Source organism: Osmia bicornis, unplaced genomic scaffold, assembly GCF_907164935.1.
Source record: "Osmia bicornis bicornis unplaced genomic scaffold, iOsmBic2.1, whole genome shotgun sequence".
NCBI classification, from domain to species: domain Eukaryota; kingdom Metazoa; phylum Arthropoda; class Insecta; order Hymenoptera; family Megachilidae; genus Osmia; species Osmia bicornis.
The window spans coordinates 4,913,906-4,932,465 of NW_025791458.1; the positions used below are offsets into that span (position 1 = coordinate 4,913,906).

The following is an 18,560-nucleotide window of genomic DNA, read 5'->3' on the forward strand; positions in this document are numbered from 1 at the left end:
CTTAGCGACGACCGCGATACGAAATCAGGGAACTTGCGGAATGCGATGGCGAAAACCCTTTGCTTGCAGGTTTTCGCAAGCAAAGAGCGTGACCTACTCCCCTTTTGGGAGTATAAGTTATCGGTGCAACGCAAGTACGCCAGTTCCGTGATAGCGTAAAGCAAGGACCGAAGTTCTGTCCGTTCGCGACCCGCAGTAGATCCGCGTTCAAGGCTACTCGAAACCAGGAAGATCATCAACGACGTGCTCGGCCGACGGTTCAACACGAGTGTATCGCCGCAATCTGAGATAGCAGATTCATAATTGGACCAAGTCCAGGAGTGCACCCGTGTGCTGTGCAGGACCACCACCAACCGCTTGTATCTCCAAGGTCGAGTCGTAGCCACGCGCCGCGAGTCTAGTGTAACGTCCGAACCGCGAACATAGCGTAAAACGAGACCTCTCGAGTGAATGAACTGTGAGTGAATACAAGAACGAACGAGTGACGTACAACATCTGAAGTCACCGAAGGGTATGTAACGACAAACGAGAATATATATATATATTGAAAACCCATACACGTATCGACAATTACTAAACGCCCTATCCTGCATCCTTTATTATCCGCAAGGAAGGTCAAGGTACGCTTTAGCGTTTAAATCGGCAGAACCCAAAGATCAGAGTAACAGAGTAAGAACCACCCGTCAGGTGGGACGTAACACTGCCATCGCATTTGGAGGAATTGAATCTCGCAGATCCTCAATTTCTCGTATCCAGACCGGTGGACATCATTCTCGGAGCCGACGCATACGGGCAAGTCATCAAACCAAACATTATTCGGAACATTTCAACACCGTTGATCGCTCTACTTTTGATCTTCGGTTGGCTCGTAATCGGGCCCCTCGAGGGCTCTCAGACCATTCGCAGAACTTCTCATCAGGTGACAGTCAATAATACTGATCGCCAGTTGAGTGAGTTACTCAGCCACTTCTGGACGCAGGAAGAGCCACCGCAGAACACGGCACCCTTGCTCACCCCAGACGAGCAAGAGTGCGAAGATCATTTCAAGACCACGCAATCAAGAGACTCCGCAGGAAGATACATCGTGCGATTGCCGCTCAAACTTCATCCTCGAGCACTTGGCAATTCGTATCAGACCGCGCAAAATTGCCTTTAACGGACTCTCAGACGACTCAGTAAGGACGCCCAGTACAATCAGCCGTACACCAAGTTCATGTTCGAGCATGAGCAACTTGGTCATATGGTAACACTGAACAACGACTCAATAACTAGTCCGTTTCAGTACCTTCTTCCGCATCATGGCGTTCTGAAGTTGGGCAGCACGACCACCGCATTGCGTGTGGTTTTCAATGGCTCCAGTTCAACTTCATCAGGATACTCGCAGAACGATCATGTACATACTGGTCCAAATCTGATGCTGAATATCGCAGATCTGTTCAGTTGGATACGCAGATACAAACATCTGTTTGCAACTGAAGTCACGAAGATGTACCGACAAATCAAGGTGCATCCAGATGACTGGAGCTTGCAGCAGATACTCTGGCTTGATGACACACAGAAGGAAACGCAGTACCAGCTGACCACGGTCACTTACGGGACGAAAGCTGCACCGTATCTGGCTGTGCGCACTCTCTTGCAACTCGCTGACGACGAGGGGTCGAAATATCCTCTTCCCGTGGAACCCATCAAAAATGGGAGTGATGCCCACTTGGACGCCGATCGATTGGACGCCCCCCGATTGGACGGTCCCGATTGGACGCGTTCCTTTTGGACGCCGTGCCGTTTGGACGCCGTGCCGTTTGAACGTCGTGCCATTTGGATTCGTGCCATTTGGACGCCATATGCTTTATAATCATCGCCTTTCGAAATCGGCAGATGTTGGTATTGTTTGTCGATTTAAATTCCTATGCTATTTGAATGCGTATGCATGCTAAAGTATATGATTACATATATCTAACGATAAGGTCAAATGGTTATGTGCAACGTTTGACAGGTATAGGTTATAATGAAAAACATGTGGAAATTGAATGCAGTTACTTTCTTACAAGATATATCTGGAAGTATGTTTAAGGTAAAAGAAATATTAAACCTTACTGTTGCGGACAAAATCCGTGTTGAAATAAATGTTTATTTACAAAAGCCACAGAGAAGCATATTTAATCACCCAAGCCTAGTAGACAATTTCAGGGTGGTACACGGCCCTTCGAGAGCACTGGATCCAATGCAGTAGTGCATGGGTTCGCCCATGCCTAGAAGCCTTTTCACGCACAGGGAGACCTGTGGCCGTGCGTTTTGCCGTAGCACCGACAGTATAAAACTGCTCGGGAGTGGCAAACATCACCGTAATACCGGGAGTACAAAACTGCCCGGGAGTGGTGACCCTTACCATAGCACCGAGAGCCCAAGCTGCTCGGGAAAGGTAAGAACCGGACACAGATGAGCTAGCTCGTACTGTGGCCGGAAGGCTGTCTGCGAGATCAGTAGCAATCGAAGGAGATTTGTGGGCATGCCACAGGGTTTGGAAATACTCAGCGCGTTGGGGATCCGTTAGAAGAGAAAAAAAGAATAGCGACGGTTCGGTACTAGAGATCGGTACGCAGCACGAAATCGCGGCTGGAGCCGCGCCAATTAGACGCGAGAGTGGCTCTGATTGGTGCCTGTATATTTTCCGATCGGCACTCTTGGGGGTCCGCGCTAGAAAACCAGGAGGCCCTCCAAAAAGCACATTGCATTGCATGTCACACGTCACGAAGGAATAACTAATCTATCGTTACAGTACAATATTTTTGGTGCCGAAACCCGGGAACTAACATACCGGAAAAGTGGGATAAGTTATTAGTTAAAGGCCACGCAGGCAAGGGTGATTGTGAGTAAAGGATACGCAGAGGTGTCAAGTGTGCGTCGAGAACACGCCAGGGTGATTGTGAGTAAAGGATACGCAGAGGTGTCGAGTGTGCATCGAAAACACGGAAGGGTGACTGTGCTACGAGGTTTCGTAAGGTGTTGAGGATGTCCAAGATAACCGTTGGAGGGAGACGACCTGCGGCACAACCGACGACGCCGCAACCAGCGGCCAAGCGGGTGCAGAAAAAGAAGGCGACTACGACGGCAGAGCAGGGCGCGGTGCCACCAGCCACAGCCGACGACGTTCCTGCAGGGCCTTCTGGGGCAGCTCCGATGTCCAACGCCCGGCGGGGGCGCTCGACGGCGGGAGCTATTCGGAAAGGGCGACAACCGGAGCAGTCGGGAGGCAGAGGCAACGGGACCGGCCGGAAGAAACACTATCAGACTCTACTAAACGCATAACCACACTATTTACATCACTTCGCCTGGAACATCTAAATAAAGAAGAAAAATCAAGCATAAAAAATTTAATTTCAAACAACGCTGATCGATTCTATTTAAACGAAGATGAACTTGGAGCTACAAACAAAATTTTTCATCGAATAATTACAACCGACGAAGCTCCAGTTAATATAAAGCAATATAGATACCCGCAAGCACTAAAAGAAGAAGTAAATAAACAAGTCAATGAATTATTAGAGAAAGATATCATCGAACATTCATCATCATCTTACAATTCTCCAATTTGGATAGTACCAAAAAAAGAAGATACACAAGGAAATAAATCATGGAGATTAGTTATCGATTTCAGAAAATTAAGCGAAAAAACCATTAGCGACGCATATCCATTGCCAAATATAGTCGATATTTTAGATCAATTGGGAAGCGCAAAATATTTCTCAATATTCGACTTAAAGTCTAGCTTCCATCAAATACCCATGCATCCAGACGATAAACACAAAACAGCATTTTCGACACCATTTGGACACTTCCAATTTAAGAGAATGCCATTTGGTTTAAAGAATGCTGCAGGTTCATTCCAAAGGCTTATGAACAACGTTCTGGATGGACTACAAGGGGTTGAAGCATTCGTGTATATTGACGACATAGTAATATATGCTAGTTCAATAGAAGAACACGAAACAAAATTTAATAGACTTATGGCAAGACTGAGAGAAGCAAATCTATATCTCCAGCCGGAAAAAATGCGAGCTACTAAAGAAGGAAGTAGCCTATTTGGGACACATTATCACAGAAAATGGAGTGAAGCCTGACCCGAAGAAAATAGAAGCGGTCAAAGAGTTTCCAGTTCCAAAAACAGTTAAAAATATTAGGCAATTCCTTGGTTTATGCGGATATTACAGAAGATTTATCAAGAATTTTTCAAAAATAGCTAAACCTTTATCCGATTTAACAAAGAAAGAACAAAAATTCGAATGGACGCAACAGCAACAACAAGCCTTCATCATCCTCAGAGATAAATTATGCGAGGAACCAATTCTTCAGTATCCAGATTTCACAAAACCATTCAACATCACTACGGACGCATCTGGAATCGCCGTTGGAGCAGTACTAAGCCAAGGCGAAATCGGAAAAGATCAACCAGTATCATATACTTCAAGAGTTTTAAACAAGGCAGAAACCCAATACTCTGCTACAGAACGTGAATTACTAGCAGTCATATATGCCGTAACTCATTTTAGGCCCTATATTTATGGAAGAAAATTTTATCTAATAACAGACCACAAACCATTAACGTGGCTGCATAATCTAACAGATCCCGCATCAAGATTAATGCGTTGGAAACTAAAACTAAGCGAATACGATTACGAAATTAAATATAAACCAGGAAAACAAAACATAAACGCCGACGCATTATCCCGAAATCCTATTGTAACACTACCAATTCAAGCAAAACGGAAACACTCTACTACAGATTCAAAAGAAGTAAAAAAGAAGAAACAATGGCACCAGTATGCTACGAGACCTAGAGCAACTACTTCAACTACCGAATCAAGAGAAATTAAGAAGAAAAAACAATGGCATCAATACCCAACACGTCCTAGACCATCGACGACATCCGATTCTAGGGAGTACAAAAAGAAAAAGGAAACCCACCAATACCCAACACGTCCTAGACCATCGACGACATCCGATTCTAGGGAGTACAAAAAGAAAAAGGAAACCCACCAATACCCTACACGTCCTAGACCATCGACGACATCCGATTCTAGGGAACACAAGAAAAAAAAGGAAACGCATCAACACCCTACAAGACCGAGACCAACAACATCATCAAGCTCCAGAGAAGTCAAAAAGAAAAAAGAAACGCATCAATATCCAACAAGACGCCGAGACACATCTTCAGAACAAAACAGACAGACAAAAAAGAAAAAACAATCGTATCAACATGTCACACGACAAAGAGATACTTCCTCCGAATCCGAAAGAAGTATTGTAAGAAAGAAAACAACACACCAATATTCTACTCGCCAGCGAGATACTTCATCTGATTCTGAGAGAGAAATAAAAAAGGGAAAAATTACACAACACCACAAAAGACCACATAAAACAAGCAGCAGTCAACATCAAAAACGTCCAAAAGAAGATACTACTTCCAGTGAATCAGAATATTGCGATACTGATGAATTCCAAGATCAACAACACAGGAAGAGGAAAAAGGAAACATCAAGCTCTGCAAACAAACAATATAAAAAGAGAAGACCGAACGAGAAAAAAATCACAGTAGAAATTCACCAATTACCTAAAAAACAACTAATTTCTGAACCTCCTAAACCACTTAAAAGGAGACATGAACCAATAATAATTGGTGATGAAATTGAAAATTTTGAAGAGGGAATAACTCTACCCAAACATATATATAGAGAGCCACCCAAAATAGATTCATCTTCAGGAACAAAGAGAGCATCTTCAGAAATAAAAAAAGCATCTTCAGGAACAAAAAGAGCATCTTTAGGAACCAAAGAAGAATTTTCAGAGCTGAAAAAGGAAGAAAAAACTGATTTAGGAAGTACATCTACAGCACCTATAACTCCCATTAAAATTATTAAAGAAGAAGACCAACTTACCACACATAAAATAACACCACCAAAAGTGATCAGCAACCTACCAGTCACATCAAAAATAGTAGAGACAACTGACCACCTCTGGATGAAGAAAGGGATTGTAATTGTATTCCTAAATGAAGAGGGAAAACCAATAGACAATCAATCAAGAGAATTTTTACAAAAAGAAAAAATAAAAATACACATACCTCAACAGGAAGAAATTATCATACATTTGAAAAAGAAGAATAAAGAAATATTTGGCCTAGTAACACAATCAAGAGAAGACCTACCTAAAACACTAAAAATACTTTATCAAGAATTCCATAAAAGACAAATTCAAGAATGCTCTATACCTGAATTAAAAGGATTACATAAACTCCTACAAGTAATTTTTGCAGAATCAAACATTTCCATCACATTATGTAAAGGAACCATTATCACACCACCTAAAGAAGAAAGAATACAGATCATTAAAGAAAACCATGAAAGCCCAGTAGGAGGACATAAAGGAATAAAAAAGACTTACCATAGAATAAGAAATAATTATTATTGGAAGAACATGAAAAAAGAAATCACTGATTATATTAGAACCTGCATCAGTTGTCAAAAAGTAAAATTAGTAAGGATGAAAAACAAAGAACCTATGGTCATCACTGACACCCCTATTGATGCATTTGACAAAGTATCTTTAGACATATTAGGACCACTACCAATTACTACATCAGGAAATAGTTATATACTCACCATCCAGGATAATTTAACTAAATATTCAGCTGCAATACCTTTAATATCAACCACATCTGAAGAAGTAGCAAAAGCTTTTACAGAAAACTTTATATGCAAATTTGGTAGTCCAAAAGCCATACTTACAGACCAAGGTACATGTTTTACTGGTTCATTAATGAAGAAATTAGCCAAAACATTCCAGATCAAAACATACAGAACATCTTCATTCCATCCTCAATCAAATGGGTCACTAGAAAGAAATCATCACGTTTTAATAGAATATTTAAAACATTATATTTCAAAGGAAAAACATTGGGATGAATGGTTACCACAAGCAATGTTCTCCTATAACACCAGCATCCACGAAGGAACGAAATTTACACCACATGAATTAATTTTCGGAAAGAAAGCTCGACAACCATCAAGTGTCAAACCGATTGATAGTTTAAAAACATACCCCGAATATATTGAAAAACTAATTCAAACACTGTACAATTTACGCGAAATAGCAAAATCGAATTTGGAAAAAGAAAAACACAGACAAAAACACTACTACGACAGGAAAATTCGACCAATAAATTACGAAACAGGTGAAAAAGTTATGCTATTAAACCCGCCTAGAAGAAACAAATTTGAAAAAGAATACACTGGACCATACACTATACTTAGAAACATAGAACCAAATAACATAGAATTGGCAATAGGACCCAATAAAAAGCGCATCGTTCATAAAGATAGGCTAAAGAGGGCCTATCTACCAATCAGCAACATAGATCAAACGTGAAAATCGATGCAAAAATCAACTAGGTTCATGAACACACGCATGCGCACTAACGAAAATCTAAAAAACCGTTGGAAGCAAGTGGAAGCACTCTAAAAAGAACGCCACTGTACAGCAGCTACCGAACAGAACGGAGCAAAGAGTTATTAGAAGTGTAAAAAGGAAAAAATACCAGAAACAAGTGTGGTTTATTAAAAATTTTAAGAAAAAGAAGAATTACGAGAACAAGTAAGCATAAAATAATTAAAATTAAAAGAAATTATCAATACTAATAACTACTATTTATACTTAAAGAAAAGCAATGCGTCTAGAAACACCAGCGGTTAACGCAATGTGCATCAGGGACACAATCCCAGCATTCGTGTACATTTTTAATCCGACAATGGGTAGGATGTGCCTCCAGTGCGCATTAAGAGCACACCCTGAAGTCCATGAGCAATGGATGCACATTGGCAAGCATCACTTTGTGAAACAAGAATTGGCCATAAAAAATTCCACCTGCATAGCATGCAGACAAAGTTTTGCAGAAATACGACCCGCAATAGCCTGCACTTCTTGCCTAAGAGCCATTGAGGAAATGGATGAAGAGCAACAGGAAGCTTTTAACACGGAGATAATCCTCCCAACAAACGAGCCAAATATATTCTACTTAAAAGCTATGTTTGAATAAAAAAAAAAATAATAATACATGTACATAAATTATAATTATTAAATAAAAAAAAAAAAAAATTTTTTTTTTTCATTTTCTAATTTTCATTTTAATAAAAGTGTTTTATTTATCGAACCCACAATCGCCATTATGGTCCTTCCCACAAGAGAAAAGACAGAGAAAGAAAGAAGGTTAAAGAAAGAAAGAAGGCGTAAAGCGCCACCTACGCGAACGCCATATTTGATTTAAAAAATTTCTAACTACAAAAATGACACGACGAGCTGGTAAAAGACAACAGTTGAAACGCTTAAGAAAAGCATTGAAGGAACTAAACGAGACTCCAACACAACAAAAACAGGAAGCAGACACACCATGGAGGTTAACCCTCATCGAGATACCAGAAATAAATTGGAAAATCTATAAAAAAGCAGATAAGAAGGATCCAAGACGAAAACATGCAAGGATCCTCAAATATTTCGGAAGACTGGCAGCATCCCCCAGAAACGACGAAGAAAGGTGTTTATGCAAATTCTGCCCCGAAAAACGATCGACAACCAAAGAGTCTCATGAGGACAAGAGACCAACACAGGGGGGAGGCTGTAACATCCAGCAGGAAGAGGAGTAAATAAGAAGAAGTTCAATAATTAATATTTATTAAAATATTTATTCATTTTTTCGTTTTTTTTTTATAATTACAAACATGTAACAGTTCATTTTGTACTACATTGATTTAAATAATTATATTTGTAATTAACAACTAAACACAATCTTATATTTATTAATATTTACGTTTAACAAAAATTTTATATACTTCAGAATATACGTCGATAATTCTACCGCGTCGATAATTCTACCGCGTCGATAAAAGATCGACACAGCGCGCGAAATAAATAGAGAGAGATAGGAACAAGCGCAGAGTAGAAAGAGACGGCAATAGCGCGTAGACAGAGATAGCGATACGCACGGAGTCACGTACGCACCGGTCAAAGTCCGAACACTTCCGGTATCGAAAACACAGGTAGAAAAAAACTGCTACGTCAGCAGTTCTCCGGTATAAATACGAGCGTGCCGCGCAAAGAATTGTCACTTCGATTCTGATCGTAGTCCGAGACGGGTCTATGATACGATTTATATAGAATTCAGTAATCTTAGACTCTTTTGTCGGCAAAGCGGCAAAGGTTCCGCGTCAGACCCGGGGCGCTCAACTATCGGTTCGCAGCGGTTCTCCTACGTGTCAGGTTCGCACCCAAGCTTAACGAGCGAGCGAAAGCCGAAGCTCCTTGGATGCGGCCTATCAGTACACTGGTTCTAGAGCGACGATACCGTTTTGCAGAGTTCGCTACCAAGCTTAACGAGCGAGCGAAAGCAGAAGCTCCTTGGATGCGGCCTGTTCATTGACGGCTAAGTTGCCCAGAAACCGAACTGCGGCCGAACGAGCCAACTCCTACAGCGTCGGAACGGATCTTGGCCAATTTCCCGACAATTCATTCAAATCATTTATATTATATTAAATTATATTAAATTATATTAAATTATATTAAATTATAAATTCAAGTTTTATAATCGTATCTAGAACCGCGTTCACTAATCAATTTATTTACTCTGTATTTTTATTTTAGGTTGAATTATTTTTGTAATAATCTAATTTTCTTTTATTGTATTCCAATTTAGGCACAAACACGATTGTTAGTTTCTTTGTATTTTTCAATCCAGGGCGTACTCATTGTACATTACTAATCCCATTATTTTCTTTTGTATTTCAAACACAGGGCGCAACATTTGTTAATTAACTGCATTAATTCAATTCAATATTTAATTACTTCAATTCATTATTTAAATTCAATATTTAATCACATTATTTAATTACGTTCAATATTCTTTTATATTACTTACCTACTTTCTTTTTTTATTTTTATATTATACACAAGACACCACATTTAATTTCTTGAATAAACACTCACATATTATCATTTTGAGAAAGGAATCTAGCGTTGGATTTTACTCCTTTACCGCGTTCCACCCGACCCTATAATCCCTTCTTATAATTAATACATAATATATATATATCATAAAATACGAGTCGCCTTCTCATAGGGAACCGCTCTCCCTACGCGTCGGTGCAGTAACGTGCTCGCGAATAATTTCGGGACGTTACAAAGGCATCAATATATTACATTATATCTAATATAGATATAGCAATACTGATATTATTATTAAATGTACATTGATCTGTAGGAAGGTATCAATATATTACATTATATCTAATGTATATATAGTAATAATGATATTGTTATTAGATGTACATTAATCTGTACGAAGGAATAAGTATATTACATTGTTTCTAACGTAGATATAGTAATGATTATATTGTTATTAAACGTATGTTACATATCTAACGCAGATATAGTAATAATAATATTGTTATTAAATGTACAATGATCTGTAGGGAGATATCAAGATATTGCATTGTATCTAATGTGGATATAGGAATAATGATATTGTTATTGAATGTATATTACATATCTAATGCACATATAGTAATAATGATATTGTTATTAAATGTACATTCATCTGTACGAAGGAATCAGTATATTACATTATTTTTAAGGTAGATATAGCAATAATGATATTGTTATTAAATGTATATTACATATCTAATGCACATATAGTAATAATGATATTGTTACTAATTGTACATTGATCTGTATAAAGGAATCAGCATATAACAATAATTACTTCTAACGTAGATATAGTAATAATGATATTGTTATTAAATGTATATCACATATCTAATTCAGATATAGTAATAATGGTATTGTTATTAAATGTATATTACATATCTAATGCAGATATAGTAATAATGATATTATTACTAAATGTACATTGATCTGTAGGAAGGTATCAGTATATTACATTATATCTAATGTGGATATAGTAATAATGATATTGTTATTGAATGTACATTGGTCTGTAGTAACGAATCAGTATATTACATTATATCTAATGTAGATATACTAAGAATTAGATTGTGATTAAATGTATCTTACATATCTAACGCAGATATAGTAATAATCATATTGTTATTAAATGTATATTACATATTCAATGCAGATATAGTAATAATGATATTGTTATTAAATGTACATTGATCTGCGTGCACAGCACCTACGTGCATTTTGGAGTAGAGAATTGAATTGATCCATTAAACAAATTAAACTTTGTGGAATGAAATACTTGGATTAATAACAGAAACAGACTCCGAAAACAGATGCAATTACTTTCTCACTGGATATATCTGGAAATGTGTTTGAGGTAAAAGAAATATTAAACCATATTTTCTTCAGTACATCATTTATTTCAAATTAATGTTGATGAGTACAATGTATAAATATATAATAATATGATTTCTTTTTCTATATTTTCAGCATTCATTCAGACATTGATGAGGGAATTACGACCAAAAGATTATGGAGTGGAAAATTTGAATAGATCCATCAAAGAAATTAAACAGTGTGGAATGAAACACTAGGACAAAAAACAAAATTGTACTCTGAAAACAGATGCAATTACTTTCTCACAGGATATATCTGGAAATATGTTTGAGGTAAAAGAAATATTAAACCATATTTTTTTCAATACATTCCTTATTCCAAATTAATGTTGTGTACAAATGAAATACTAGGACAAATAACAAAAACGTACTCTGCAAATAGATGCAATTACTTTCTTGCATGATATATCTGGAAGTAAGTTTATGGTGACGATATATTAAACTTTATTTTCTTCAATACATTCTTTATTTCAAATTAATGTTTTTGAGTACAATATATCAATTTATAATAATATGATTTCTTTTTCTTTATTTTCAGCATTTATTCAGACATTGATGAGAAAATTACAACCAATAAATTATGCAGTAGAAAAATTGAATAGATCCATTAAAGAAATTAAACAGTATGGAGTAAAATAATAGGGCAAATAAGAAAAATGTACCCTGAAAACAGATGCAATTACATTCTCGCAGGATATATCAGGAAATATGTTTGAGGTAAAAGAAATATTAAACCTTATTTTCTTCAATACATTTTTTATTCCAAATTAATGTTGTTGAGTGTAATGTAGCAATATATAATAATATGATTTCTTCTTCTTTATTTTCAGTGTTTGATCAGACACGGAGGTAAAAATTGCAACAGAGATATTATGGAGTAGAAGTGTTAAATAGATACAGTAGAGCAATTATTCAAGCAAGAGCAGTATTAAATTAGATAAGTTTGTCTTGCACGTTACAGACTTTAACCCTTTGCGGTTGGAAGGCGACTCTCAGTCGCCACGGCGTTTCGCGCGACAGGTCGGATGGCGAGTGAGAGGCGCCAATCGGTGTTTATGTTAGATTACGTTAGCTCCACGTGATAGGAACGCAGCATTGGTTCTTAGAAAGGTTCCTTAACTGTTTATACTCTTTTGTATGAAGTGTCAAATGACTCATCTTAACGGAGATAAGATAAAATTGGTAAAAGGTTCTTCTAAAACTGTGACTTTGAAAATGTCTCCGAAGTCAGTTGAGACTCGACGATCGTGGCAGAAGCATCAGGAAAATTTGTATAAAGTGATTTTATTCGAACCCCGACAAAAATGGATATTAGGAGCGAAATCAGTTCTAGCGAAGATGAATTTTGTTTCGAAATACTCCGGGACGAAATCGATTGCATTGATCGAGAGCTTAATGATGAAAAACATGAAAGCAGTGATGAAGATGATGATGTGGTCATGGGTGTAAGGACACGAAAAATAAGGGTAGTAGACAGCGAATCTGAAGATGACAGTGATGCCTCACACACCTTCGATCAATCGGAATGGACACTTTGTGACGAGTCTACAGAAACACCACCCAGGATCATCCGATACCACTCGGATGAGATTCGGCTCAACGGAAAATTTCACATAATGCTTTCTGGTACAAAAAGTGATTGTAAAGTTTGTTCCATCCGAAACAAACCAGGTGGAAGACACGAGACCACTTACTACTGTGATACATGTCCAGGAAAACCAAGAATGCATCTTGGTCAATGTTTTTCAAATTACCATACCAAAGAAAAATACAGAAATTAAGTTTGGGAAATTACATTGTTAAGGTGTAAATATATATATAAACTCTTAAAATACAACGTTTTTATAAGATAATTTATGTATAAGATCATTTTATTTGTACCTGTAAGGCGCCCGACACCATCGCGAAAATCGCTCCGACCTGGCACCTCGTTCGGCCGAAAAAGCCGCCGACCGCAAAGGGTTAAATACAATGTAATACCAGCATATTTCAAAAAAATAGTTTAATAAAAGTACATGAACCCCTTAAACTTTAACTTCCTATTCTAATTTCCTTAATATAGAATTTAAGTTACAATTCACAGTGTTTTCTTCTACTTTCAAATAAATAGTTTTACCAAGTAATAATTTATAAAAAAAATAATTTGAAACAGAGTTTCTGTTTCACAATTCACTTGTATCTTTTTTATAGCGCTTGTGTTGTTTACAAATCTTGAATTTGTCTCAAACGAGTAGAACAGTTGAATTGAAATATTCCATTGCTCAGTCGAATCTGCAATGATATTAAAACGTTTGGAAAGAATCTTGTCAAAGAAGACTTATGGACAGAACGTTGGAAACTCTTTTCCTCTCTAGTCAGTCATATCGTCATTGGTAAATATAATCTGAGATCTTCTACAATGTCATTCACGAAATTATCTTGAGCAATTATACTAGATAATATTAATTAATGGTAGTCCAACAATATAGTACGTTAACAACATTTTATTTTATTGATAATCTGGAGTACTTTTCATTTATTGAACGAGGAAAGATGATTATCATGGTAGATAAGTTGCTACACAGATGACATAATGGAATAATAAAAACTGAAAAAAAACACGCATTTTAAAGAATGTTCCTTTTTTATATTGGACACACTATTATTATTGTAATAACATTATTGACATTGTAGACGTAACAAATCAGGCACCTTCTTACGAGCATTGGTTGAATTTCATTTTGAGAAACATTAAATTCTTAACCTTTTTTAATACTTCAGTAGTATTTGGTGTGTAGAATTCAAAAATATCGATTGTATGCCATTGTTTATGCTATTATGATATTAAATCTATTAATCTAAATGCACATCCATATATATTTATTCCGCGACCCGATCTCATCAACAGTATTTAACACGTAAATTCCAAACACACTAATTTCATGCTTTGGAATCCACTGCTTCTTTTTAACCGACTTCGAAAAGAAGGTTACTCAATTCGATCTGTATGTATTTTTTGTGTGTGTGTGTTCACCGATTACTCCGAGATGGATGCACCAATCGGAACGAAACCTTTTACATCTTGTAGGGTATGTCTTCCGGTTGGTCCCATTCAAAAAGCATTTTTCAGTTTTTCATTGTTATTGCAAAATACAAGAAGTTTTCAATGTCAAGATTGGACGATTTCAATGACCTTTTAATATGTTGTCGGGGACATGATTCTGAACAACTTTTTCATTATGCATAATTAACGGAAAGTTTTAGTTTCCGAGATATTCGTGAAAAACTATTGTTACTACTACATTGAATTCTATATATGCCTACGTGTCTCTATTGGTGTATGAGTCAGCATGCAGTCGCCGATTCTCTACTGTTTCTTATATACATGGGTACTCTGCAAGGCATGTACCGATTGCGATGAAACCTTTCACATCTAATAGGAGATGTTTCCGCGATATTTCACTTGCAAAAATTTATGTAATTTGTTATTGTTAATAACTATTCTAATAACTTGTATGGAACTTGTTATCGTTAAAAACTATCGTTATTGCAATTAACCAATAAGAACGGTAAACCACCTTACGGCATCCTACAAATACTGCTCGTTCCACTAAAAAGTGTGAAATAAAATAATTTTTAACAAAAAATACAACCGACTTCGAAATGCATTAAAAAGTGTTACGTCGCGAGCGGGACACGGCGCGCGACGTACAAAAATAAAAAAAAATTAAAATTAATGATTGATACGCGGATGAGAACGGTATTATCGCTGCCACCAGTCCCAGTCGCGCTCGACGATGTTGGGTCGATAACGATTGGAACAATTTAAAAAAAGTATCGAAAATTTAAAATATGATTCGGAATTTATTAATTGAGTTCGTCAACGCTCTGGTCCCATACGGGCCCCTCGTGTGAATTCGTGCAAAAAGGCAAGCGTGTTAATAAAGGAAATGAAAAGGGTATTTGAATGCAAATGATTAGAAATAGAATATAGGTAAGATGTGTATAATTCTGAGAAAAATAATTACAACAAAACGGTTCGGTTAACAAAATGTGCGAGCTGTATGGAATATATGAATAAAATGTTAGAAAATAATATGTTAGTACGGATATTAAATCAATGTGATTGAATGGAATGAACTTTTAACAAAAAACTAACAAGAAAAACAATGTTGCCTCTAAATCGTGATTCGAACTTGGGTGTTTTATTTTATTATATTTTTACGATCCGAAAGAAGACGGTCCCAGTAGGATACTTCCAGGACTAACAGTCTCGTGGGCCGTCTTCATGCGCGTATAGACGGACAATTATTTTAATATATAGATTCTTGGTTACCTCGAATTTTTGCGATTAGAACTGAACGATCTAGTTGGATACTTCCACGACTAGCAGTCTCTTAGATCGCCGTTTTGCCCTCACTCGACACCAGATTCGTTGTGTTAACAAAGATATAGAATGCAACTCACCAATTCGATGTAATATGAACGTATAATAATTGCAATGAATTTTGTATACGAATGCCGTGGTGATGGTCTAGAAATCTGGAAAAATCGAAGAGAGGATGAGAACTAATTGCACACGCACTACGCGTTCACGTTTGAGCCTTGTTACGGTGTGACAGACACGAAATACGATTACTAATATACGAAATACGACGCGACGCGGAAAAAGAATATTAATTATTAGCGAACGATCTAAAATGAAAGAGAAAAGGATAGATAATTGAAAAGTGTGAAATTTAACGTATTCGTTTGATTCCTTGCCACGAAAATCGCGAATCGAAACACTCTCGACACTCTGCCTCGTTACACGGAGGAACTTTGCCGAGCAATCTAAATACACGATCCCGTAGACAACTCTGTCTCTACGCGAACACGGGCTCCCCGTCACGTACCTTACGATTTTTGGACGAAGAGTGATTTGCCTCAGTCAAGCGATCGCATCTCAGGGTTCGACCCGCGATCATGAGCCCAAAGTGGGGACATCATTTGGCAAATCAGGGTACGTGTCGAAGGGGAAGGCCCGCGCGTATTGGTTTTGTCTAGGCGCGTTTCCCGAGTTCTCATCCCTTCTTGACCTTCTTCTGACTCTGTCTAATGGTTGACCATCTTTCTCTTTTACCCCTACAGCGCTTCATGAATTTCGTGCGTCGCAATTTCTATGCCTTCTAAAATCTTCGAAATACTTCTATTTGATCTTATTCACTTCTTAATTAGCTAACGAAACTTTTAGGAACGAACTCTGGTGTCGATTAACGTCTTATTTATGTTAATTGTTATAATATTCGCGTAGATAATAGTATTAGGGCTTTTTAATTTGTTCGACGTATTTTATAATCGATGTTCGTTTCATTATACGCATTTTCCGGCTTCTGTGACAAGGAAATTGATGTTTTACTTTTAATTAAATTCGGGAGCATTCTATTCGCATTTTTAACGCAAGTTCACGCATTGAATAATATATATATATATATACGTTAACATATTCTTGGAATTTATTCCAGAACATTGCTTGTAGATGCTTGGCAGTTTTTGTTGCCTATTCGTGACAATACGCGTTTACGATCCCCGTCGACCGTTGTCTCGATCGTTCCTAAACGTTCGTCGACGTTTTCAAACTCTCAGTGGTTGTCACGCAAACCTCGCTTTTCATTCCTATTCAGATCGTTTCATATTATTCAGACAAATCACTTTCATACTTTATTGCACTCATTCTCCCGTGGAAGGACCGACTGATGCATGCTTTACAGGTATGAGAGGTATCCGCTTGTAAAATAAGGGCGAAAATCGCATTTTCTTTATTCGGCGCAGTTAAGCTGGGATTCCTCCATGTACGTCGTACTGCTTAACCGCGCGGCGAAGGATGTTTATGATACCTCTCCTTCACCTTAACGGTTCAAATTTCTGTACATTTCTAAACGTAGTTCCAACGGCAATTGTCCCAAGGAAGATTAATTTGTATTATTTGAAAGAGCCAAATATAGCCTTCTTTGTGTTCCTTGCCTGGGGTACTTCCAAGTGCGTCGCACCGACGAGGCACACAAATTAGGTACATTAGCTGGTAAACTATTGAAAATAAATAACAATAAAATAACAAAATAGATCCTAGCCACGGTCGGATTATTAAAATAATCCGGACGTAACAAAGGTATGAAATAATTTCAACTTCATTTATACAAATACCCAACAGCTATTAATAAAACCTATTTACTCGTTAAGTAGTATACTAAATACATTTCAACCTTTTCGCAGGCGGCGCAATATTAAAAATACCCGAATATACGATGCTGCCAATAATGATTTTGATGGTTGTCGACGCCCGAATCTTCCTAGTAGAAGAAAAGTTTTTAATTTTGCGCCGCATCCGAAAAGGTTGAAATGTATTTAGTATTCTATTTAACGAGTAAATAGGTTTTATTAATAGCTGTTGGGTATTTGTATAATGAAGGTAGAAATTATTTCATACTTTTTAGTGCATTTTCGAAGTCGGTTGTATTTTTTGTTTAAACAATTATTTTATAACACTTTGATAATATTCGATTGGAAAATTCGTAATTAATATACATAAACCTAAACATGTGTCAAACTACAAAAAGCACAACCAGCATTTTGTAATGTGACATCTCATGAAATAAAACTAATTCATAATAATTGAATTTCCTTTTCTACCTTTTCTCCATAAGTCTCTTTGAACAAGATCGTTTCTAAATGTTTTAATACCTTTTCTGATTGGATTGAGTATTGGAATATTTCAGTTGGGACTGTTGTAGTCGGATAAAATGAATTTGGGATTTGTAAATACAATACAAGTGACACAAATAGATGAAAGTGAAGAGTCAAGTAATACAACAATATTACAACTTCTTGTTTTATTTATGTATTTTTACTCGACAAAAGTATTTATTTACAGGTAGAAGAAGACAATGCGAACTGTAAATTAAAATTCTATATAAGGAAATTGGAACAGGAAATTACAAATTAAGTCTCATTTTCTCCTATTAATTTATTTATTTAAAATATTCTGACACTATGATCTACAACACAAACTTATCTAATTTAATAATCCTCTTTTTTTGATAATTTGTTCAATGTATTGTAACGTGGTGACACCTGTGCCCCCCCCGTTACAATCGCTGCGCTTCTCCCACCTCACATCCCACCTAAAAATGACCCTTAACCCTT

The 18,560-nt window shown here is 37.0% G+C and overlaps 1 protein-coding gene across 1 annotated transcript; it reads left to right on the plus strand.

The window, feature by feature from the left end:
* The first annotated feature begins 1,240 nt into the window (after positions 1–1,240).
* On the plus strand, positions 1,241–6,409 carry LOC114882383. Its single transcript, XM_046289935.1, has 4 exons — positions 1,241–1,697; positions 3,598–3,937; positions 4,041–6,030; positions 6,311–6,409. The coding sequence occupies exons 1-4, from the start codon at positions 1,241–1,243 to the stop codon at positions 6,407–6,409; spliced, it is 2,886 nt and encodes a 961-aa protein (XP_046145891.1).
* Positions 6,410–18,560: the final 12,151 nt, after the last annotated feature.

Coding starts and splice junctions, on each gene's coding strand:
- LOC114882383 (XM_046289935.1), top strand. CDS start 1,241: ATGGTAACACTGAACAACGACTCAATAACTAGTCCGTTTCAGTACCTT. Junction 1,698..3,597: donor GGAACCCATCAAAAATGGGA/GTGATGCCCACT, acceptor CAATTTGGATAG/TACCAAAAAAAGAAGATACA. Junction 3,938..4,040: donor CAAGGGGTTGAAGCATTCGT/GTATATTGACGA, acceptor CTATATCTCCAG/CCGGAAAAAATGCGAGCTAC.